The sequence below is a fragment of the Geospiza fortis genome, unplaced genomic scaffold (assembly GCF_000277835.1).
Source record: "Geospiza fortis unplaced genomic scaffold, GeoFor_1.0 scaffold54, whole genome shotgun sequence".
Taxonomy (NCBI): domain Eukaryota; kingdom Metazoa; phylum Chordata; class Aves; order Passeriformes; family Thraupidae; genus Geospiza; species Geospiza fortis.
The window spans coordinates 9,549,378-9,575,613 of NW_005054301.1; the positions used below are offsets into that span (position 1 = coordinate 9,549,378).

Below are 26,236 nucleotides of genomic sequence, written 5' to 3' on the forward strand. Positions count from 1 at the left end.
CAAAGGGGAGAATACCTATGGCATAATTTGATTTACAGCCTTTCCTGGAAGATCTCAGCTGTGCAAATCCTTATGAACAGCCATATGAAATGCAACAATCACCCTCTGCAAAAAGGAACAATAGTTCTGACCCCTGCTTCTCTCAGGGTGTGTTGAGGAGTAAGCCCTTGTAAAAGAGCTAACTAAGGTTCAGTTTGCTTATGCCTATGTTTGGTAAAAAGGCCATGGTCTAATGACACAAAAATTCATATTTTATCAGCTTGGAAATGTAAAATACCCTAAAAATTACTAGCTCAGTTAAAGCATTTTAACAAAGCAAGAACTTGTTCAACTACATAATTCCTTTACTCAAGGATAGATATAAAATACAAGACAGAAGAATCGTGGCAGTTTTACAAATAATATTCTGTACGAAACATCAACTTAAGACCATACACATTTAGAAGCTTAAAGGAAACATTCTGTACATGAGAGATTACCTGATTACTTTGGCTTTGCCTGGGTTTTTGAAAGCTTGTGTTTAGTTGAAGAAAATTTTGCTTCAAAATATGATGAGTCACACATTATTGTCAAGACACTGGTTTTACCAATAAAAAGCCCTGTACCAGAAAGATACTAAATAGTACTAAAACTCTGTTTTCTTTCTATCTGTACTTAAATTATCACACAAAATATTTCAGCTAATTCTGAGTGTGAGACAGTACTACAGTTAACAAAGCTTTTCTACTCAGGTGCCAGTCACATCTTTTATATCCTTCAGTAGATCCCCTTCGTCTTGTTTCTTCAACAAAGACTCACTATAAATCAGTCCCATTCAATATCCATATTCAGATTCTCCTTTTAGCAATGCTAGTTTCTCCTTCTAAACTTATTTTAAACCATCTTTCTCTTTCCTTTTACTCTTCCACTCTAAAATGGTGTGCAGAGTTATGGCGTCATGCTCTCAAATCCGTTTTGGAGATACTTTTGGTTACAATGATAGCTAGGTCTGTGCACAGTCTAAATAATGTCTGTAACATTAAAATTACATAACTTACAAAGCAAGGTAGTAAAAACTAGAAAATGAAGGAACTTGAAGTGTCTAACTGTGCTAAAAGACACAAACTTTACTTCCTTTTGCTTCCTTTTTATGTTCTTATCATTGTTACATCAACATAGCTGTTTTGATTAGCTTGGAAATTCTTAATGAATGTTTTCAATCCTGTATTTGGATAACAATTAATATCAAAAGAACTCAGTCATGTTTTGCATACTCCAGTAAAAGCACTAAAGGACAGGCTTATTCCTGGCAAAACCAAAATTATGTCTGTTGATTTATAGAAGGATTTCGTAAATACCACTACCTTTTTCATCTCGTTGGCCAACTCATACATGGTTCAAATCCCCACCAAAGATGCTGACAAATCAAGACTACTGTAATGTCATATAATTAAATACCTAAAGGCAAGCAAAACTGTAACTGCAATTAATTTTTCCTATTACAACAGAATTAATAGCATCATTTGTACTTATGACTGAGATGACAGTATCTTTATTCTAGACTTCCAAAGTTTCCAGATTCAGAATTGAAATGTCACATGAAGGCTTTTAAACTGTTCATCTGTTAGGTACAATAATAGTATTTATGTACAGATAGCATTTTAAATATTCAACAATATGAGACTATGCCTCAATGGCAGCATATCAGAGCCTTCTATTCTAATTAAAAGAAAGCACTTCCCTATTACCATCTTTGAAGTAGTGAATGGTGAACTGTGGACTTGCTGCAATACTCTTCAGCATAGAAATACATTGCAGGATATTATAAAGCATTGTTTTCACCAGTGAAAGGTAACAACTATTTAACTGTGCCCGAGACTATCAGTTGTTCTGAACAGAAGAGACTAACACATTCAGCTGAAACTGCAAAGAATTAAGGTGGCAGATGGTAATTACTGATACTGGAAGCAAGCCTGGGTAAAGGTGGTTAGAACTTCAGTTTAATGTCTCATCTATGAGGTGTTCCACTCATGAGATAAAACTCTCTTATATTTAGATGGGGATGTTGCTCATTATGGACACATTAGAGGAAAAAATTACTTCTTCTAAAGCACAAATACCAACTTTTCTTGTACATTTCTTTTCAAAAAAAAAGACTCGATTAAGCCATGAGACAATAGACCAGAATGGCATGTGTATCACCAGATGAAAAGCCCTTTCCATATGTCTGTACATCAGAGATGAAAGTCTTATTTCCATTTCATTATTTTTTCAAATTGTTACTGAATAAGTAAAAGCTATTTATTTGACATTTTATTCCATAGTATTATAAACATGAGACACAGGATTTAATCCACAAGTGTGATCCTGAGTTCTTGCATGTAGAAAAATAGAGAGAGACTGTAAGTTAAATAAACAAATCCAGTTTGAGATGTAAAGTTCTAAAATTCTGCTGCAATCTAAGTAACTCCAGCAAGGTAAGTAAAATGATCTTTCCAGCATTTGTTATTCCTGCCCTTCCACTAGAAGCAAGTCAAGGAGAAGAGAATGAAGGCCAGTTACATATGCCATTTGAAAACTTCAAAGCACTACCCACTACAATAATATATGCAATACACCAATTGCATATATCGGTCACCAGTTTTCAAAGTGGTTTTGTAAGTAAAAATATTAGATTCTGAAATCATAGTCTCTGTTATCTGTTGATAATATTTAAATCTGTGTCAGTAATAAACTTTCCCTGTTTTAAAACAATGAAAGACAACAGAAAGAAATACTGGTATGTTGCTTTTAATATTACAGCCCATGACCACACTCATGAAATACAGAACTGATAAAAGACACTGAGTAAAAGAAAATTATCTACCCACAAGTATGATATTTCTCTGCACTAATCACAAAGATGCCAAAACACTTCATTTGTATATTCCTTTTACATAAAAGTATTAATCTAAATGTGGCAGTCATAGCAGCCTGATTAGATGGTTAGAACAATTATAAGTCTGAAGTAACAAAGAAAAGACTGTTACCATTCTCTAAACTTTGCTCTGCCTTGCTGCCCATGTCGCAAATTCATCTTTGTATGAAAAGATTGAGCAGGATATAACTGTTCCGAGCTGTGGTGTTTAGTCCACCCACTAGGTCTGAGACCAGTGTCACTATAAACCTGTCTGTGAAGCAGCATTCCCAGAATCCCAAACAGTGATCGATACTAAACAGCTTCACCAGTTTTCAATTTTTAAATGAAAATCACTTTTCTGTGTACTGAAGACTGTTTGTTTAGAATGATTGCAAAAGCTGTAAAATTATATGCAACTAAGTGGGAAATGATCCTGGAAGTGTGTGATGTTTAATTACATATCAAGAGGAAATTACACAGGTTTTCTTTTTCCCTTTATATAAAGATTTTTTAACCACTTCAAATTCTGTTCCTGAGCCACCTATTATTCCTGTGACTTTGAGTTTATTTTGTTAAATGCAGTTTTTTACCTCTTCCTCCAAAGAGGATACTCTTCAAATCCTGACTGTTTCTATCATTAACCCACTGACAAGTCCATTTTACAGTTCAGACTTTCTTCCCAAGACCTTTTATACCTAGAACAACTGGGTCAGATTTCCATGTTCTGTGTATTAAGTCCAGTGCCTTAACCATTTGCATGCTTAGTTTTCTGAAGCTGGAATGGGAAACAAGAAGTGTGCTTCAGTAATAAAGCAATTATTCGGGAAATAAAAATGTCCAGAAGTACAGACTGTGTGTATTTGCAGAGTATACCATTATTCTTTTGACCTACCAGCATTTAAGTTCTGATGTTATATTCTGAACTGTTACCAAAAAACCCCAAAAAACTTAACTCAAACATTTACTTGCAGAACAAAGATATCCAGATCTCAAAATCATAGTAATGAACTAACTGTACAAATGCATGCTGAGAGCAGAACTTGCAAATGACACTAAGAATATTAATCCATACAATGTTCAGTGAAGAAGAATGTGTACAATGGGCAAATGCTATTAAGACTTGTATGTGTTTAAAGGACATCAGTTACAAGACAAATCTGCAGGTTCTTCAGAAAGCAATGAACTTTTCTAACAAACTATGAATTAAATAGATCAAGGTAATATTCGGGTATTTACACTCACAGTCACTAGATATGAAAGTAAATCGTGTTGTTTTTCAATACCACTCTGTACTGTTTATTTAAAGCAATACTGTTCTAGTAGTCCTTTTGTGATGGAGAAGTGACCCAATTTAAGAGATCACCTACAAAACAAGTGGTCTCAGACATCTTCAGAAAGTGAAAAAATGAAAAATGCACATATATAAAACCATTCCTCCTATATTCCAGATATTTTAGAATATTATTGATTTCTATCAAAAGAAAACATACACTGCAGCTAAGTTTTCTCAAGATTCAGAATCAAAACTCAGAATGTGTATTTTACATCTCATGTGCTACTCATATTGTTAGATCAGTACTTGTTGGACTGTGTCATTTTTAAAGGCACTTCTCAAAAGAGGAAGAAAGCAAAACTTTATATCCTTCAATGTAAACTGAATACAGGCATCAATTCTTCATTTATAAAAATGACTGAAAAATATTTTTAGTAAATACTTAAAGAACTCACTGTTTTCCTAAGATTTTACAGAGGACACAATATATTAGAAGAGATTAGGTATCAGAAATGTTTAAAATCAATTCTAAATCTTCTATGGCAATCACTCTAACCCACTATGAAACATACATACAAAAAAAAGAGAAAAATTTCCTAAGCAAAATCTGAATTCTTTACTACAAATCTTGACAATATATTTCTAGAGTTCAGAGCATCCCTTTCCCCCTCTCACTCTTCACTTATCTCATTAAAGATGCCACAGTGCTATGAAAACATGTTTTAAAAAGTCCTAAGGGAAAAGTTTCCTAGGGTCTTTGAAATTCCTCCTTTTCCTATTTCTTTACAGATTTCTAACACCAACACTCTTCCTGTAGTTTCTCAAAAAAGGCAAAAATAAAAATACCCTCTAGGTATAATCTTTCAATTTTCTATTACACTTCTTGGGCTCTTTTTGGTTTTTGAAACAGTACAAACTGAAATGTGCAGTTATATTATTAGCTGTATTTTAGTTTTAGTTAATCTTTTAGTGTGAAGAAGTAGATGGTATTCAACCACTCTATTGCGCATACTTACAAGAATCACTGAAATAACCTGCAAATATTTTTAGTTTGATCTCTTTTTTTGGTCTACTTTTTTTAAAATTTATTTGTTGGCACAAACAAAACCAAACAAACAAAACCCCCAAACCAAACTAAACAAACAAAAAAAAGCATTTCTTCAGTTTCCTATCTCTATGATAAAAAGCACAGGGCAAGGAGCTATCCCCTATCTATATGGGAAATTTACTGCAGTATAAACCCTGCCTCCATTTCTCTCTTTTCAAGCAAATATTTGAATATAATCATTCCAAGCTAGGGATTCCACAATTTTTATCGCAAAATCCAGCTGGATTTTAGAATACTTATTACATGATAATTTTGATTAAGCTGTTAAACGTTTGGCCACGTTGACTTAGATGAGTCAAAATGTTCAGAGATTGGGATCATATTACTGGCAGGCTAAAAACAGCTTTGGGCTAGTCTGTTTAGTTTAACAGATCCCATTAGGAAATCAAGCATTTCTCCACCACCTACTTCATAAAGGAGGAGCTGTATGGCCTAGGAGCACTTTCCATCATGCAAGTGATGAGGGATATCAGTTCAAATTCTGTCTCCTGCATATATGTATTTTCCTGTATTTTTGTTTCATTTTTCTCCTTGATTCTTCCTCCATCTCCAAGACCATTCTTGCTATGTAGAATTGTAGTAAGAAATCACCAGAACTTTTCATATAATCATAGCCAAGAGTCACTCAACAAACTACTCTCTTGGAAGCACTGAATACCAATGCTAAGAATTGTCTAGCATCAGAACCAGAAAATCCACTCAGCACAACAACCTCTGTTGTTTCCATAAAGAGAAGCCATGAACTTTTCTAAACATTTCAGCCAGATATGTGTCAAGATATTGACTTACTGGATTGTTCTACTGCACGTTCTTTGCTTAAGGAACAGCTCTGCTTACAATTGATGGTGATGAAAGATCATGGAGCCTAAACCAGAAGTTTCTATTGTGCACAGTATCCCTGCACTGCTTGCATCTATTTGAATAAGTATGGTCTGTATTTAAAATGCTCCTACAAACACTAGGTTTGGCAACTGGTAACTCTTATAGCCCTCTTTAATAATTAATATCCACAAAATTATGACAGGTGTCAATAACTTACTCTTAAAGTGCTTGTATTCAACACAAGCACTATTATGGACGACTTAAACCTGGAGCAAAAAGATTTGTGGAAAGGCATATGACCTTCTTCCTACTACAATGGCCATCCCCTAATTAAGCAATGCATCTGATAGTCATTAACAGGAATGAGATAATGAATCACTTTCTCTCCTCTTTGTTAATTTGCTGTAACCAAGCGGCTAATGGATGTCAGAGCTGAGTGATTGCACTGATTATAGTGATTTATAGTTGCAACAAAACAATTTAAAAGCATTCTGATTATTCATGTTAAAGATGCTTTATGTTTTGTTTACTAAATGTTTTATGTTCCCCCTCATGCCCCTCTACACACAATAAGACAGGTCTTGCTGGAAAACTTGAAAGTTCTAAGGTTTTTTTTATTTTTTCAGAGTAAGGCATTTCATTTTGTTTATAAAAAAAAAAGTTTACCCAGTAGAAATGAAAAGCCTTAGGGTGGAAAGAAAACTTCAGTGGTGCCTAGTTCAAAAGAAGACGGAAATAAGAGGAAATAAGGCAAACTTCAAGCCACTTACCTTAGGGCTCCCAGTCCCTTCCTCATTCTCTGCAGACACATCAGTAGCCAGTACCTCTGCTTTGATGATATCCAGAGCCCTAAGAATCCAGCTGTGTTGCCGTTTGATTTGCCTCTGTAGTTCCTTCCATTGACTTGCAATCATCTGCAGCATGTCCTTCAGTCCTTCTCCAAAATGAAGGGGGAAAAATAAAAGCTGTAAACTCAACAGCATCTTTAAATATTGCCCTTTATTCAAATAATTAGCAGGACATTTAAAATAATAAACGCAACAAAAGTTTTAATGTGTTTTCTCATTAAAAAATCCAAGCTTTACTATTATCCATCCTTCAAACAATGCTATAGAGATGAACACTTCTTTTAGCCATCATGTTAAATTTTGATTGAGTTTCAGCTGACAATTTCAAGAGAAAAATTCCATATAAACTGTCATTTCTCTGCAGTAGGGAACACTGCAGAGAAATCTCTCCCTCTAATATCCAGTCTTTGTCTTGAAACATTTTGTAATCCTCCAAAGACATTTTCCTGACCTCCAACTCCTTTAAATATTTCCTGTAATTTAAACGTAACCATTTCCTACATCTGTGATGACATACACTACCCTCCTTAGCTATGGCTTCTCTATCTTTTTGGAACTATACACAGAAGTCAGTAATTTCCTATAGCTTTCATGTTACACAGATATGGCTGATGCTGTGAAACAATAGAGGCACATATAACATGATGAGAAAACAGTAAAGAATAACTTCAACCTGGATGAAAAGCATGTTAAGCAGGCCAAAATGAAGATGGCATTCCACAGCAGTATATGCTGATTAAAACCCTATTAGCAGACAAGTCACGCAAACATCTAAAAATATAGGAGGTGGTAGGGATAAAGGGAAATCAGAATATCTCTCTCCCTACTCTTAATTTAAGGCCTCTGAAGAAAAAGACAAGCCTAACCAAAGGAAAAAGGTATTTTTAATTTTAATCTAGTCCTCATAAATATATTTAAATCAATGTAAGAATTAGTTTAAGTGGTAAAATAAAGCTTTACCAATGCAATTACTCATGCAGAGTATGTAAATACATATATATATTTGAAATCCTAGTTCATTATCTTAATGTTATTTCCATAGCACCTACATCAAAGGATATGTCAGTGAGAAGTTTTCAGTGATGTGATTTCAATTGAAACTCAGTCGAACAGCAAGGCCAAAATAAAATGAACAGACTATTTGCAGGCAGTATTTCATTTTATAAGTATCACTGCATTGTATGCAGTATATGAAACATTTATAAATCTTGAAGGTCAATCTGATAATGTAAATATTAATAATACATAAGGAAGTGAATATATGCAGTAATTTACAGCAATGCTTCTTCATTCTTTAATAGTCTGGAGACATAAAGACTTGCAATATTTCAGAAGGATTTACCTGATTTGTGAGATACAATAAGCTCAAGAAGTTGGCGTCCTTCCTCTACCACTGCTTCTTTCAAAGCACAGTGGCTATCTACATTCAACTTAAAACTCTGCAGAAATAAAAGAAAAAAAAAAGAGAGAGGGGGAAAAAAACCTCAGCATCAGACATTGGAGAGGCAGTTATCATAAAACAGACATACACAATTACTTGCTGGTTTTTATCAAGAACCACATCCCAATTCACTCAATAGCCAAACTAATTTGTGATACTAAAAGCTATTGATATTTTGGATCTGGGCTCAAAATGTTTCCATTAGATCAGCAAAGTGCATCTGTGTTGAAACAGCTGACAAATCTAGACATTCATTAGGTTTTATGAAAAGTCACAACCCGTAGGCTATATCTGGAGTAACAGTGTTCTATAAAATACACGAAATTTATGCCACCACATATGAGCTCTGTTTTTTTCAGAGTTCTTTGAAATGTTGGTGATAGCACTATTTATGAAACCATTAAAAAATTACAACATTGAATATATTGGCCTTATGTGCATTTATACAAATCTATTAATATTGTGTTCTTGAGTTAACGCTCATATCCATTTTCAAAGAAAAAATCAGTCTGCTTTAGATCTCTGCCTTACTTTGTAAAGCAACTATTTCTCAAACTTTTTTTTTTCTTAATATTTTTAGTAGTCTGGAAAGGATCTCTGCTTTAACAGTCAATAAAATATTTTATTTATTTTTTAATTATTATTTTATTTTTACAAATTGTATTAAGATCTAGTAATAAAGGAACCAGAAACATTATCTACTATATGTTATGCTATTTAATACATCAATGATAACTCAGATAAATTTTTTAACCATTTTCCAGACCTTCTCACTATACTTGCCTGTAAGAAAGTGAAACAAAATACAATAGAGAAAAGGATACTTGCCATATTTAATCATAAATTGTGTGCAGACCTAAAATGCATACAGGCAACATATTTTCTCTTTGAAATGTCTACGGAATAAATGGAAACAGTATTTGACCACTTGGAAAAAAAGAGCTTTTCCTTCTCTTGGGAATAACTTAACTGGCAGAGATGAAAGGAGACTTTGCAAGTGCACATTCATAGCTTCTGGTTTTTATAAAACTTTATACTTCAAATGGTAGTGACCATGATAGAAATGGAGTGCTAGGTAGCACAGAATACTCAAGAGCCCTCAATTCTTAAGAAAGTAACCATATTCTTTCTTCCTAGCCCTTCTAGTCAGGTTGACTGGCATAGCAAAAAAAAAAAAATTGCCAGAAGAGTAATAAAATAAGGTGCTTCTACTGTAATTTTTCATGCTTGAAAAAGGCATGTTGCTCAGAGTCTTAACAGTTTTTCAGGCAGCATTGTACCTGACAGTGACAGAATGTTTTTGAGAATTTTCCATTCGAATAAAGAGCAATAAACAGAAATTTTGCTACCTTTAGCATTTTTACTAGCCCAATTCTCCTTGTAGGTTCATCTGAATACACTGTTTTGTACCGGCTCCTGAACAACTGGGGCAGTCAAGAGAAGTTAAAAAGGAAAAAAGATGCCTAGTTTATGTCTGTCCCTTTCTTAAATCTAGAGTTTTATGAACCCAAATCGACAAGTTCTCTTTCTTTCATAAGAGTGTGTCTGAACAAGCACTGACAATATTTAATTTACTGTTTACTTAAAACAGGCTTGTACTGAATAGTTTGTAATCATGCACTTCACAGGAAATGCACTATGTGTGTGCCTCACACAGCAAGAGAACCTAAAGGACCTGAGAGTAGGTTGTGTAATTTCATATAATTGAAGTTGAGTATAGATGCAGCTGGATGTGGCAGTGTCTCAAGATGATGTGGATGTGTTTGATAGGAAAATTGGAAAAGATGAGGTATTCTCTTTCATTAGGAAAAAAAAAAGAGACTTGCTGTCCTAGAAAAGATTCATTTAACATAACGCACCAGATACCACAATACAGCTTGATTTTCAGGTGCACCTATTAAGCAGTAATAACGTTACACTGAAGAAGCAAAATAAGATGAATAAAGATGGGGCCAAACTTTTGACTAGCAATATTCTGACTAGCAATATTCTCCTTGTGCAAAATTCTTATTTTATGGATAAATTAGGAGTGGCGCAAGCATCATAAACATGCATGAAATTTAGCAGAAATAAACTTTTCCCAGTAGTGAGGCAGCATGTCATGGTTTAACCCCAGCCAGAAACTAAGCATGACATACAGCCTCTCACTTACTCCCCACTCAGTGGGATGAGGAAAAGAATCAGAAGGGTAAAAGCAAGAAAATTTGTGGGTTAAGATAAAGACAATTTTATAGGAAAAGCAAAAGCTGTGCACACACACAAAACAAAATGAGAAATTCATTCTCACTTCCCATGGTTCCGCCATCTCCAGGAAAGCAGGGCTTCATCACACATAATGGTGACTTGGGAAGACAAGTGCTGTCATTTCAAACATCCCCCCCTTCCTCCTTCTTCCAGCAAATTTAGGTACTGAGCATAATGCCATATGGTATGGAATACCTCTTTGGTCACTCAGGGCCAGCTGTCACAGCTGCATCTGTATCCAACTCCTTGTGTACCCCCAGCCTACTTGCTGGTGATGCGGTACAAGGAGCAGAAATAGCCTTGGCTCTGTGCAAGCACTTCTCAGCAGTAACTGAAATATCCCTGTATTATCAGTACAAATCTGCAACATGGCCCCATACTACCTACAATGAAGAAAATTAACTCTATCCCATCCAAAATCAGCACACATTAAAAGGAGAGAACCATTCATATAAGTATAAATAAACAGAAGTGAATGTTTTTGATGTAGTGCAGTATGAACTTGAATTTAGAATTTTATACATACATATATATATATATATATAAAAAATTTCTATTCATTTCCTGAGGAAAAATAACTGGACAAGGAACAGTGGAAGGAATAGCCCTCAATCAATGCTCAAGGTTTCTCATACCTGAGAGGTTGAAAATGTGACACATGAAAAAGACAGGAGTTGAAGATGTAACAAGTATTACATGTATATACAATGGAGAAATGCAAATTTACACAGCTAAAGATAAAATGAACCAAATATTTGGAATGAAGGAAGACCTTCAAACACAGAAGTCCCCTCCCATCCTGGATATTTCCTGTTCCCTACTGTTTACTTATGGTATTTGGAAAATTGTAACTCTAACAGCGTGTGACCCAGGTACTCTGCTCCCCTCCTCCTCTGATCTTTCCTGATAATGAATGGAGCCTTTGCATGTGAAGAGAGGAAAGAAGAGGAGGGAAGTCAATTAATCAAAGCCATTTTTCCAGGCACATTTGCAGCTATAGAGCAGTCTAAATATCACACATGAGCACGTATACATTATGGAAAATGCATGTGCATTGGCCTGACAGCAGCTTTTTAAACAACACATTAATGTCATCCCTAGAACTACAGTGTATAAAATGTAGTTTACAAGCTGCAACAAGCAAAATTTCCTTACAAAGTTCTCTTCACTTTTTGTGATCACCATGTACCTATATATAACTATCAACTGCTCTTATTTAGCAAGAAAGGAAAAGTGAGATAGGAATCATGCAATTTTAGAAAAGCTGCATAACTATAATAAATGAAATTAAAACACCAACAGGGTAAATACAAGGTGCCAGGAGTGCTATTTTCTGCTGATGGCTTGAGGCAAAGAAGCCCAGCCTCCATAAAATGAAGGCATCCCCTGACTTTCAGGAAACTTATTGATCCAGAAGATTACAATAGTGCAGAACATCCATGTGTTAAAAAAGCAGTACCTCCTGATGTATGCTGGACTCTGAAAGCACTAAAAATAAAAGAGTGCTATATAATAATCTCTCCCTCATACCTTACTTTTCTGTACAAGTGGGGGAAAAAAAACTGTGGGGAAAAAAATTGGGGAAAAAATATTTTAAGTTCTTCATAGGATTTATTTGATGGTTGTAGCTACTTAAATTTAGGTTGTAGCTACTTAAATGCTTCTATTGTGTAGGTATCCTACACTGTGTACATATATTGAGCTCTGACATGCAACATTTCCCCTCTGTTCTTAGAAAATCTTTATAATTTGGTAAAACACCTGGGTCTTTACTTATTCATATCTGCAGTAAGGACAGATAACTATAATTTACTTGTTTGTTTGTTTCCAGAGGCACAGAGACTTACTATAGGCATGATTTTTTTCAAGTCATAATGTATCAGTTGATTGTTTCTAATGTACTGTCTCTGAAACACAAATCAGCAACTAGGTACCATGTGAACCTACAATGCATACATAAATACAGGTTAGTTTGGATGACACAACAGTTTACACCTATTGTCAAATTAAGACAATGTATTAAAAGAAATATCTTAATTTTCTCAGTTCAGTATACTATCAGAATGCGTGGTGCACGGGGGTACCCCGAAAGAGAATTTTCTTAAAGTTAATGTTTTATATTTTTAAATGCCTTTATGAATAATATTACTGTTTCTAGAATGTTTATTTCTTAGAGCAATAGTACAGACAATTAAAAATTATCTAACTGTCCTGGATTCTATGGTTTCAGAATTTGAAAAAGGAAGATTAATTTAAAATTTCCTATTAGTGTTTTTGAGAAATCTACACTACTGAAATATGGACTTCTATATTTAGGCATAGTTGCACATATAATTTGGCTAAGAATGTAGCACTTTTAATATAACACTCACTGTGACAGATATAATTCAATTGTGAAATTTAGAGTAATGGGAACAGTTGCTGGTAGAAAAGATACAGGATGCCCACTTCATTTGTCTTAAAGGGAATATGACTTGAAACAACTCCTGAAAAATTATTTTCATATGTTTAATATAGAGCTACTTTTGCAAGTACCTGTGTTGCTCCTGGCACAGTTACCTTCCAATAATTTGCTATTACAAAATACCAAGATATCAAGTTCTGAACTCAATTTTTGGTCATGGAATGGCAGCTATTTTCTTCTTCTTCTTCTTCTTTTTTCCTTCAGTATTTTTGATGACACAGAAATTCTCTGTTTGGACAGTGCCTATTATTTAAGAATTTAAGTTAATAATTTAGGTTAATAATTTGAGTTAATAACCTAATAAGCCATGTAATAACCTAGCGGTATTTTCAGATCTCTGACTACTAACTTCCAATGACATTCAGTAAATCAAAAATAGAACCACTGTGCAAGTTGTCCTTATATTAACATAGAAATGGTTATACATTTAGCTTCTAGTAAAGCCTCTAGGATATGTTTTTCTGGGAACTAGATATTACATGTGAAATGGTTTCAGTCAATGTCTCCTTTGTTCATGCTTTCCATAAAACCTAGGTGTCTACAAAGAATTTTTTAATTTTCTTCTTTTCTTTTAAGCTGCATTTTCATCTGACTGACGCTCCACCTGCTGAAAGAACACAAGCACTATGGAAATGATTTATGCAGCTCCATAGGCAAGGTTGAGTCTTACAATAGCAGGGATTCTACCTTTGCTTTTTAGGGAGAGCGTGATGAACCCTCCTCTGAAGCATCAGCACCCACTATGTGTTTTTTCTTCTCTTTCTGAAACTAAGAACATGCCTTCCCTATAGCAATGATGACCAAGGGGCCAATTATCACCAAATACTAAACAAACCTCTAATCCCTAACACAACATGACCATCATTTGTCTTAGATGGACCACGCATTTTCTTCTGTAACCAGTGGAAACTGTTAGATATTTTTTAAGAGTGAATAGTTAGTGGAAAGCAGATTTGGTCTTCCATCCTCTGCTACAATGAGAAGACTTTAAAAGATAATTTTTTTTTTGTTTCTCTGCAGGCAATTCTTTCCACTGGCCGCTGTAAGCAGATAAAAATGGGCAAAATAACTATTTCACTTCTTATGTTGGTTCACAATACCAGATCATAATATACAATGCCTTTAAAATTGACATAAAACTGGGAACTTCACTACTGAAATCCCACAATCATCGTGTGATATGGGCATTGTGCTACTGTAGATGTGGATCAGATGTAAGATGGTTTGACTGTTCGGATAATTTCTCTCTGTAAGTTTATCATTCATCTAAACATAATATTAACTGAAAATTCTGGCATCAAAATGCATAGTAATGAGCTAACTATAGCAACCCTGAGAATGATTTTACCTTCTGATGATTCATATGCATTCTCCATCTTTCACTTGATCTGAACGTACTTTTTGTCTGGGAGGATTCAGCCACATTTACAAGGAGAGAAACTGTTGGGTGTTTAGTGAACAACAAGTGGAAATGGTTGAACATATAAGAGATAAACAAGAAAAAGTGTTGATTAAAAGAAAGGTCCTGTCTGCTTTTGTCTGTTTTATATTTCATGAATCTGAGCACCAAGCAGAAAAAAGACTTAGTACAGTATCAGAAGGCATAGTAGGTGGGACTAATGGAGTTACATTAAGAAGGAGAAAATTTAAGGCAAATAGGAAATGTTCCCATGAAAGTCAGATCTATTAAATTGTATAATAACCTCCTAAGGGAAACAGTGAAAGCCCGGATCCCTTGAGACCACTGAATCTACACTGGATAAAAATGTGGGAGTAAGGGCTACAAATGCACTGACAGAGCAGTAACCTAGCACTGTCACATGGCCACAGAATTTGTATTGGGTGGGCAAAACTAAATACAGAGGCAGGCTCTACTCCAGCAGTCCCCTAGTAATTCATACTTCTGTAAAATCACCTCACCCCTTTCTTCTCTGTCACAGCTTCTGCCACACTGGTATTAAACAATTAATGGGGCTTTTCCCTTTGTTACAACTTAAATGTGAATTACCTAATCTTCCTCACATTAAATGCTTTAGGTCTCTCAGTTTCTGTTTCTTACTCCTGATTGTGCTTGCCACCTTTTAGGTAACTCAGCCAAGTTTTGAATGCATAATTTTAGATATTGAGAAAAATTATAGTTAGCCCTATTCTCCAGGACGCCTATTTTGCAAATTAGAAGACATAGAGGCTCTTTTTGTAGATATTTTTTGTTTCAAATTCACCTAAATTCTTCTGCTGCCAGCTCTAATTTATTTTTTCTGTGTTTCACTATGTAAATTTCTCTTTGATTGTGTCTGTCCAAACATATTTCATTGTCAAAAAAAAAGTTCACATGAGGCTTCCTAAATTGAATCTCCATTTGTCTATTATCAAGAGACAACGAGGGAAGAACACAGGCAGAAATTGGCATGGGTAAAATTGCTATACAGTGAAACAATTGCTAAGTTGCCATAATCATGGCGAATTGCACACACAGCCCTCTGTATACAATTGTCCTTAATCATTTCTTGCCTTCTGGAGATACTCAGAAAAAAATATGCAGAAAGCAGTTTTCTGACTTGTTGTTCTGTCTTATCTTACACATTTCTAGGTACATCTCTTCTACCCAGAGACACCACGCCCAAAAAACTACCTAATCAAAATATGTCCAAGTTGTTTTGCCCTACCACATGCAGAATAAAAAGCCAACCACGAGATAACAGCTTTGAAAACCAAAGATGAATTCATGGGGCATAGCAGCCCTGGCAAATAGGGAGTTACCAAGGGGAAAATAACTTACACCTGTATAATATTTAAATCTTATTTAAATTTACTAACTATCAGACCAAAAAGAACTCTCTGGAATTAAATAATGCTATGTAGTTTTAAAACAGTTCTCAAAAGATTTTAGTTTCAGGGGAATATGAAGGAGATGTAATTTGTTTTATATACGGACAGACAAAAGTTTTCACGCAATTTGAAGGTGAACTAAAATTCCATCTTAGCGAAATATAGCTAATAAATTAAAATCCCAGATTATTAACCCAATTCATTTGTAGAATTAAGAAAAAGTATCATAGGAGATGCAAGTAAAAATATTTACCAATCAAAACCTCCATTCATTTCCTGGATTTTCTGTATATCTCCTGAATACTTTGGCATTGCAAACACCAAAATACAGACAATAAGTGTGCTACTTTGAGTATTTAAAATGTGAATGATATTATGCCTCTGTGTAACATAGCACAGAACCATGGGAGTGGTCAATAGCTCTTGGCAGCTATTTAAATGTTGCTGAAAGTGGGCTTGTTCGTCCTTTGAGATGCTGGCATTATATTTTTTAATGATTTACAATCTCCAAATGTTATAAATATAAATTTAATTTCATTTCCAAAACCAAATTACTGACTACATCTATATTGATAATACCAGCATAACAATACTAAAATTTCAGGCAATAGTCTGCATTTTAATAGTCAAAAAAATTACAATTAACAGAGTTCCTACATAAGCATGATGCAATTTATTAGTAAAATAAACATTAATTTCAAATAATTTTAAAGGTGTTTCAAAAATTATTATGATAAATTTGTGTACAGAGCATGACCAGGTTGTCATACACAAAGCTCCAAAGCTTCTAAGTCACAATTTATGTGAAAATACTTTTCACTAAAATTTTCTTATTTAGGTTAGTGCCTAGTGTTTTATAATGGTGATTTGATTTCATTGTATTATTATAGTCTCTGAATCTCCTATATGCAAATAATGTCTTCTGCAGGCCAAACACACAACAGACCCAGTGGAATCCCTTTCACTACTCAGACTTACAGGATCTCCTTTCTGGGATACCTCAGGACCTAAAAATTTTATAGCTTTGGGTAGTAAGAATTGAGAGGGAGTGAACATTTGCAACACCACTAAATCAAGTTATCCTGCCTTGCTCAGATTTACCAACAAGTGCAAGTGAATTAAAAAATTTCCCAAAGTCTGAATTCTAACTTTTTAAACCTCAAACATCATGCATTAAAAAAACCAAAACAAGAAAGCAATACATTTGTTTTTGAGGCACAGATCATACACTATGTTTTCATACATCTAGAATACAAGACTTCAAAATCCTCACAAGTGAGAGTTCAGATTTTGAACATTACAATTTCCCTTTTCCTTCAGTAGAAGAAGCAAAGCTATTTTAGGATGACATCCTAATATGCTCTGCCTCTGGTTTAATGCCTTCTCTGTCCAGAGATGACTGTAGCTCTCAGAGCTAGAAAAGCTGGTACAGTTGTCCATGAAGATATTTAACAACCAATATGTTACAGGCAGGCCCAGCAGACCTACATTTTACTATGGGGCCCTATCCCCTTCCTGTAGAAAACTGTGTAAGTCTGGGGGGTAGCAAAGACTGTCCTGGGAAGGTTCAAACCAATCAAAAACCAAAGTAAATGCAATATTCTTTTAATATGCAGCTGTACAAAATACCTACAAAAGAGTAAGTATCTACAAATTTTAAAGACAGGATAGAAAAAAAAGTAGTACTCTTAAGAGTATGAAGTCTCTAGGAAAATTACAAAGAAACTATTTCTTATACTACAAGCTTGCACAAAACAAACCTCTGGAGTGGGACTATGTGTATAGGAAGACAGTAAATGGACATTCTCTTCCTTCATTAAAAACATATATGGTAATAACTGACCCACATCATAATAGATCTACTTCTGTGCTCCTAGGATCATAACCATGGCCCACTCTTTCTCCTTTACAAAGAAAAGATTTGTGTCAGCTCTTCTTCATTGCATGACCTTATGGGAATTGTCTTTAGATCAAATGCAGTATTTTTGCATTGGTCAGGACAGCAGTGCTGTTATTAGAAGGGCAATATACCTGGATTTTCTTTCTTATATGCTTGCTTTTACTCCTCCTTACTCACCAAAAATGTTCTTTAAATTTGAAGAACAGTCCAAACAGTTCCAAAACCTCTATTTTTCCCACAGTCTGCAATTTACATTCTCTGGGTTGAGACTATAATACAGGTAGAGCCAAATGTATTGAAATGACAGCAACATTTCCTATGCTTTAACTCAAGAAACAGAAAAGTTTACATAGAGGTTATTTGGTTTACAGATTTTGAAAGCTGAATAATAGTCAAAACTGACAATATACTTGTATTCTGTTTGTTTAAGTTTGCTGTCTTACATCCTATTAAATCATTTTATTAGCCTGTGAAATCTGCTGAGTTTAGTCTACCTCTCTTATTAGTAAGTTCTGCAGACTGTTTCCAATGGAAAAGGACACACATTCAGGAACCCATGCACACTCAAAATGCCTTTCAAGATAAAAAACATCATAAAATTTAAAAATTCAAACAAATAATAGGCTAAACAAATTCAAATCCAAATCCTTAGAGAAACAAAATATTAGGCCACTCATGGTGCTCACTCTTTAGTGCCATCATCCTGAAGAAAGTCTTCTATATTTTGAGGAAATTATCTAAATTAGCTGCCATGCACGTTGGAAATTCCCACATAGCAAAAGTACAATACATAACTTAGCCATTTCAGAAGCTTTAATAACTTTAATAAAATTACCATTACCGCTGCTACTACAAAGACAGTTGGTAGATTAGCCCAAGGCATGTGTATTTAACCTTATTTTCAATAAGAATAGATATTTAATACTTCTCTAAACTGACATTTTTCAGAAAATTAGATGTTCCAGGGAGATGAGAATGATTTTTTTTTCAGACATAGCAGTCTTGTTACAAACAGACAATCAGGTATCATGAACTATCACTGAGGCATCATTACTCCACCAACACAATTTCTTAAAAGTGAAAATACAATCTATTTTCTGTATGAAGGCATTTGCTATTTTCAGCTCAGAAACTGCTGAGCTATGATGTGGCCAGAAACATTTATAACAGAGACAGAAAAATTCTTATTTCATTTCTCTTTGGATAATAAAACTCAAGCCCCCTGTATCTTAAGAAGAATTTGGTTCTGAATGGAGATGAATCTTTATGTACAGAAGGAAATGCTAGTGTGAATCAACTTGTCTAATTTGCTTTGAAATACCAATGATGCTTGCACTATGATATTTTTAAGACTCTAACAAGTAAAGTAAATATGGTGACTAAGAAGGTTAATATAATGAACTGATTCTGGGCTAAAAAGGATTTTAATGGGGCACAAAGCTTGTGACTAAATCGGAGTAAATATTACTGACAGGGATCTGAAATAAAAATTAAGAAATTACTATTCATGGATATTATTAATTAGTATACCCAAACCACATTTTGTACTGCAATAACTACTTGCAATCCTTACCACCTGTGGTCTTTACAGGACAATATTTGCTATTCTAGTTTCAACTAAGCAGAATATATATTTTTGCCTAAACTCTCGAAGAAGCAAGAACAGTCTTACTGGACAAAAATGGAGAAAAATGCTTGACTACTAATTCCAAATTCCTAAGAAGACTTCACCTTAATTAGTTTTATCTCTACTGAAAAAATAGTTTGCCAACATCTACTAATAATGCAAGAAGTATTTAAAAAGTTGCATCTAAATAAGTGTAAGATACTATATTTTTCATTTGCAGGATCCCATTTCAATATCTTGTGTTCCCTAGCCCTAAGTATGACTCCAGACGCAGAAATGGCTTAGTACAATGACCTAAGCACACCACACTACACTGCAAAAGTAGGAGATGTGCAGCAACAAAAACACAAAGTACTGTGTTAGCAGCAAAGGAAAAAGTTAAAACTATAAAAGTTCCAGGCCTCAGCAAATAAATATAGTACCTTTTGTGTAAACCTTCTCCTCAGTGGTTCTTTGCAGCAGCTAGTTTACTTCTTTACTGTGCTAAAACAATGTATCTTATCAGGCCATGGATAAAGTTTTGTCTTTTTTGGCCAACTAAAATGGTCAAGAGATACATGGTGTACTCTTATTTGTCAAGCTGGTTAGAAAGTCTGCTTGGTTTCACAAGCACAGCGGTACCACCTAGACCGATGCTTTTAGCTCATAAGCTGCCTTCAGGACATTGTTTTTAATGAAAACTGATTTGCATACCACTAAGTCTAAGCACAGAGTGTGCTAGCAGCTGATTTTGATCAGGGTGCCAATGGGCAAGAATCAGCATAACAGAAAAGAAGAGATACAAAAGATGAAGTGAATCAGGAACCATCTTCCTTTTTGGTAAGGCAAATGAAGCTATCTTTTCATTAGGAACTGATTTTAGCCTAATTGTTCAAAAAATTTAAAACCTTCTTCATTTTCTCTCTAGTAGGACTGACTGAGACCTTTGTGGAAAAGTAGATTTCTACTGAAAAACATGCCTGTTTTATGAAAACATATTAGTGTTTTCAACATCTGCTGGCTTGGGTGGCTGCCTGCAGAGCGCCAGATGTTCAAGGGGTTGCTGCTCCATGTCAGCCCTTCCATGTGAATGGGAAGCACACAGCTCCCAAATCAGTTTAACCAACATTACTGAGTTGTGAAGACCTGTAAAATTGAAAGAATAATTTCAGTCACTATTTCAGGGATCTCTGAGAGCATTTCAATTTATAGATTTGTGCTTTGGTGTTATCTAAAATGAAGCATATAGCAACCTTTGTTCTGCACAACATCAGGGAGTTAGGTTTTAAAATTTGCAAGAAAACTGTTCTCTAAGCTGAAGATTGTCTATTACAGCATGCATTCAAGATGTAGAATACCTTTCAGTTTGTAGAAAAAAATCATACTCCTTAGCAAAATGTTTCTCATCATGGCAAAATCTATGGCGTGTAAGTTGTAACTGTGATTTTAAGAACGAAATTCCAATAGGTCTTACAGTTACTAGTTATAATTGTAGTGTATTTGAGTATCAGGCCTGTGCCTGCACGCACACACAGTGCATTTAGTTGTGAATTCCCTTGGTGGCCCAGGAAGTCCCCAGCTAGTCTCTGTGCAGACGAGCTAATCGGAAAAAAAAAGACCAAATTGAGGAGAGGCTGCCTTCCACCTTCATCACAGCGTGCTTCACTGTTTCAGGAGCTGTCCAGGCAGGACCACCAGACACTTACAGAGATACCTCTGCAGGCAGCTCTTGCTGAGCCAAGAGCAACAGAAAACACTATTCATGGGCTTCGAAGTGTTGATTAACATCCTTGTGGACAGTATTGCCAGGCCAGGTATAAGAATTAACAAGAATAATTATTTGGGGAATTGGACCAATTTAAGCTGATGTCATGCTATGACACTTGAATTGCCATCCTGTTCAAGAGATTTGACTCCTCACATGAGCATTACTTTATGCAAAGATTTTCATAAGTTGATGCTGTAGGTTTCTTGTGATGCCTTTTTTTTTAACTCACTCTATTTATGTGTCTGTGCCGCACCATTTCTTGAAATGTCAAAGATGAAGAAAAGCAAGGCTGAGTGGGTAGAGATTTTAAAATTCAAACCTTTTTCAACAGTTTACATTAAAAACCTAAAGTGACAGCCTACAATTTTACATACTGGAAAATTTGGAAGAAGCCAACAACCTTCTCCTTGTCACCTCTGCAGAACTTTTCCCAACCAATGACAAAGGGAACAAGCACATTTTTTGTGTTTTCTTGCTCCTGTTATTTTCTTTTCTTAAATTTTGACAAAAGATATTTCATTCATAAATGCAAAATATTCCCCCTTTATGACACAAATTTTGTTGTCACAACAAATGTATTTCAAAGAAAACAGTATCACATTTAATGGAATTGAGACCCTGTGCCAAAGGCTAAGGACATATCCCTACCAATAAAATCAACTACTTCAAGTTTTCACCCATTCTATGATGAGAAAACCTGCACCACTGAGGAAAGAGTTATGAGTTATGCTGGTGTCGATGCACTACAATAGAAACAACCAAGACATTTTCTTTGTTTTCCCATCTAGTTTCCTACCAGTGTCTGTATTATAAACCTGTAAGTCTGGAACCTAATCATGTAAAGTTCCAAATCCTTTACTTCAGCATATCTTAGGTGAGTCTGACATGGATAACCTGACTGGCAAAAGAAGAAAATGAGAAGTATAAGTCCCTCATACAAGCCACAATCAACATGGCCTTACAATGCTCAACTAAGGGAAATTTCAACAGTGAGCTTAACACAAATTGAAGTTCATATACTTCTGTTTAAACACAGATTAGGATGTCTGACAGATAAAAGCCACTGAAAAGCTGACAATCTAGTTAATACAAATAACTATCTTCCATGCTACAAAATGCCCTGTATTTTCTGCTGTGTAGAAACTAGTATAATAGCACACATTTTCTGAAATCCAAGAAACAAAACTCAGGTATGGTTTTTCAAGTTATGCAGTGAGTTTTTCACTGGATATAGATGCCATAAAATAATTATAATATTATCAAATATAAAATAGAAACTGAACCATTCTTTAGATATTTTAGTCCTGCAATGAAGTAAAAGAAATTCGCACCTTGCTTCATAGCATAATGATCCTGAAAGCGTATGAGGATTTTCTTAGCCCAGATAGACAGAGGGCAGCTGGGAGCCTAACTACTGACAGGGGAAAGTACAGGTGCCCACATACTCATTTTTCTGGACTACCTCTAGCAATGATGGCGTTGCCTCTGAGCTACTATTCCACATTCCAGTTCTGATATAGATAGGTTTGGCCTTACCTCCCCAAGAACCACATGGCAAAGCTGGAAGTAATTTGTCTGCAAATGAGCTACCGTGCTCCTCCCCATGGAAGAAAGGGAAAACGAAACTGACTGTGAAAGTTACTCAGCCTGATGATTGCCCTGTTACCTGGAATATGTTTCTTTTTATCCAGTCAAGAGTGGAAATTGTGATTCTACTCATAAAAGCTTCTCATCAGAAGTTTCATGTTGCAGAGTACAAAGAAAACAAATTGAAGCGACCAATGGCTTTTCTGAGATCTCTTAACAACGTGCTCTGTGCCTTCAGAGCACCTGTAAACACAATGGGAATCATGGAACTGAGCGTGTGCAGAAGGCAAGGCAAAAATCTGAACTCTGCCACAAAAAACAAAATCTGCAACATAAGAAAAAATGAAGCGTCTTCATACCAGATTTGATAGACTACCACGATGGGCACTTAATCCAGTGACTGCCCATAGGCACTACTACAACAGAAATGTTTAAGAGCAACAGACACGAGAGCTTTCTGCATAGCTGAAACCCCAAAGACAGTTTTCAGTTTGGTTTTAACAGTATATGTAGTTGATGTATACTTGATTAATTTAATAATGGTCACTCCAGCATTACGGTAGGGATTAAGATGACATTTTTTCCTGTAACGCATCACATGACTTCCTGGGACTGTCAAATAATTTTTTACCATAATATTATCAGAGACTGGAAATGAGGCTGAGCTTTGGGGGTTTATGATCTCATGTGGGCTCAGCTAATGCACTGTCTCATATAACTGGGGTGTCTAGGTCATTGGCTCAGAGTAGTGCTATCACCACATTTTCTTTCATTTCATACTGGTAAGAACCTACGATTTTGGCAGAAAGAGAGGAAATTTCTTAGCTTAATTTTCTGTACTTTTTTTTTTTCCTTTTTACCAGCTAGAGTAGTTTAATTTTTACAAAGCTATCAGTACATATTTCAAGTACAGAAAATAATTTGTTGGTATCTTCATTAAAATAATTTGTTGGCATTTTCATTAAAATAAACTGCAATGCTGCAAACCTTACATTAAAATATAGATGCACACTAGTAATTAAAAAGTAATAATCAAATAAAAAGCATAGCAGAACACTTCAATTACAGACAGCAATCATAGTATAATCTTGTCCTACCAAGTGTGTCTCCAGGTATAGTTTCAGGCTGTCTGTCTCTGCTTTAGGAGGAGTCCAGTTCTCTGTTGTTTCCATGGCTTCATTTAACCAGCGAATGAATTCATCCAGCTTGCTTACAAACCCCTTACCATGTAAGAAAAAAGAAAGTACAAGTAAAGCATTGGTTAGTAAAATGGCAATGTGAAAAATGTATGCTCAATTTTATTATATTTTTTAGCCAAAAGAGTAAAATTTTACCTCTTACAACCTAAAACAAACAAACAAACAAACAAAATTATTAGAGAGTGGTCTTTTGGTAACTGAGTAGCAGAATAGTGTTTCTGGGAGTAATCCAACGTGATATTTTGGGACAAGACAATGTGGGATCCATGTGACTGTGATGAAACAGAGAAAACAGCAAAGTTTTAGAGAATATGAGGGAGATATATAAAAAGCTTCATAGAAATTATAATGAAAATTGAGCTTAAGACCTTGCAATGAGCAGACTGGGTTAGTATGAGCACTGAGTGTTGACATAAGGACTGAACAAAGCTGTATTAACAAGGTATACACAGCAGACCGAGGGAAGAAATTACTTGTCAGAACTTGGGTGTTGTGATTCCTGTTTTGGTTCATAGCGTGAGACTCAGAGAGAGGAAATCAAACAGTAGATGAGGCAGAATATATAGCATTTAATATAAATATTGCTGATTGCATTTGAGCCACACAGATGGTGCTCCGGAGAAGACAGGAGCTCCTGCTTCTCAGGAGCACCATTTATTTCAAGATTAGTACCAATTATATTGTCTGATTAAAAATAGTACCCCTGAATTTACATGATTGGATGATTCTATCAGCACATACTGAGTACAGATAATTTCACCGAAGTCTTATCCACCACAAAGCAAGAGAGTAAATGGAATAAACTGGCCGTGATGTTTATAAGCACCCTGAAAATTAACTCTGAAGAGGAATGTGCATCTATTACAAGTGTTGTAAGACTAGATTAAGTTAGGTCTAATACTGGTTATATTATTAGTCATTAGCTATGAATTTCCAGCATAGTGGAAATTTTAATTTCCAGTTGGGTAACAACTCAGTATATACACTCAGTACCTCAGTCTCCCTACTCTAGTAAATGATTTCTGCTAATTATTAGTCCATTCAGATGGCTAAAAGCAAACTAAGCATAGAACTTTTAAACATTCCTGAGTGTCTCAGAAGCCCAAATCCTCTTCTCCAAAGTTGCACATGAAACTGGAATTCTAAACAAGTCAGAAAAAGGAGTCTGAGCAGTAGGTGCACAGCTATGTTATTTATAGGGGCAACGGTAATAACCAAGACCAAGCAGAACCACACTTCCTTCAAAATTCAAGGAAGAAGAGCCATTTTGGTCCAGCACTGCCAAGAATCAGGATCCAGCAACCAACTCTTGGCTCCGAGGTGAAGCAGCAGTGCTTCTAAACCAAAGCTAGAGTCTGGTAGGAAGCTGCAGTGCATACTGCAGGCATGACAGCACCCACTTCAGCACTTTGAGGACTTTAATTTTTTTATGTGACTCCCCACAAGACCTCAAGATAAGGAGACTATTGCTGTCTCTATTTATGGAATCCACTGTATATCAAACCATTATAAGGAAGAAAACTGGTATTGTGCAGGTTTCATTGTAGGCTATTTTCCAGGGCATTCCAGAAAGAGGGGAAAAAAGACTGGGAAAGCAATCCAGTGGCTATGGTGACTGAGACAACGCACCTTTATTCTGGGGCAAGTAATGAAGGCAAATACATCTGCTGTCTCCCAACAGCAGGCTATCATACCACAGGATTTATGTTCCCCCATGTCAATCTACAGACAGGGGCAGGGGCAAGATGTTCTCCTTGCTCCATTGCTTACTTTCTTCCAGCTCACAGTAGGGCATGAGATGCCAGACTGGCAGAGGATTGAGAGACGTGAGCTGAGGAGGAGAAGAGCAGGAGGAGTAAAGTCCTTCTTGTCCCTCCAATAAATCTCTGCCTGCATTTTAGCAACGTGCTGTCCTTGAGAGACAAGGTGATATGGTAAGCAAAAAGAAAAAAAAAAAAAAAAGGCTCTCTCTTGTACATGCGTCATGTATTTTACAGAGACAGACATGTATAACATCTGTCGGCAGTACTCAATGTCTGTATGCCTTCAAAAGGGTGCTTGGAAACACTGAAGGCTTGCAGCAGTATAAAAGGCAACTATTAGCCACGGAGTTACTTCTGTCCTCTCACAAAACCTGCCTGTGTTGCAATGTCTGCTACTTCCCGCTGGTGCTCAGACACTCGCAAGCATCCAGCTCCAGCAGGCTCGTGTGTCCCCTCAGCGCCCAGGCCAGGCGGGCTGCGGGCCCCAGTGCGAAGCGGGGAATGCC

The 26,236-nt window shown here is 35.6% G+C and overlaps 1 protein-coding gene across 2 annotated transcripts in view; it reads right to left on the bottom strand.

The window, feature by feature from the left end:
- AKAP6 (A-kinase anchoring protein 6) overlaps positions 1-26,236 on the bottom strand; it is a 258,488-nt gene that overhangs the window by 129,518 nt on the left and 102,734 nt on the right. For both annotated transcript variants that reach the window (XM_031064172.1, XM_031064168.1), the window contains exons 5-7: positions 23,866-23,988; positions 8,272-8,368; positions 6,852-7,015 (exon numbers count right to left, since the gene is read on the bottom strand). In XM_031064172.1, coding sequence (XP_030920032.1) covers positions 6,852-7,015; positions 8,272-8,368; positions 23,866-23,988 — 384 coding nt within the window. The remainder of the gene's footprint in view (positions 1-6,851; positions 7,016-8,271; positions 8,369-23,865; positions 23,989-26,236) is intronic.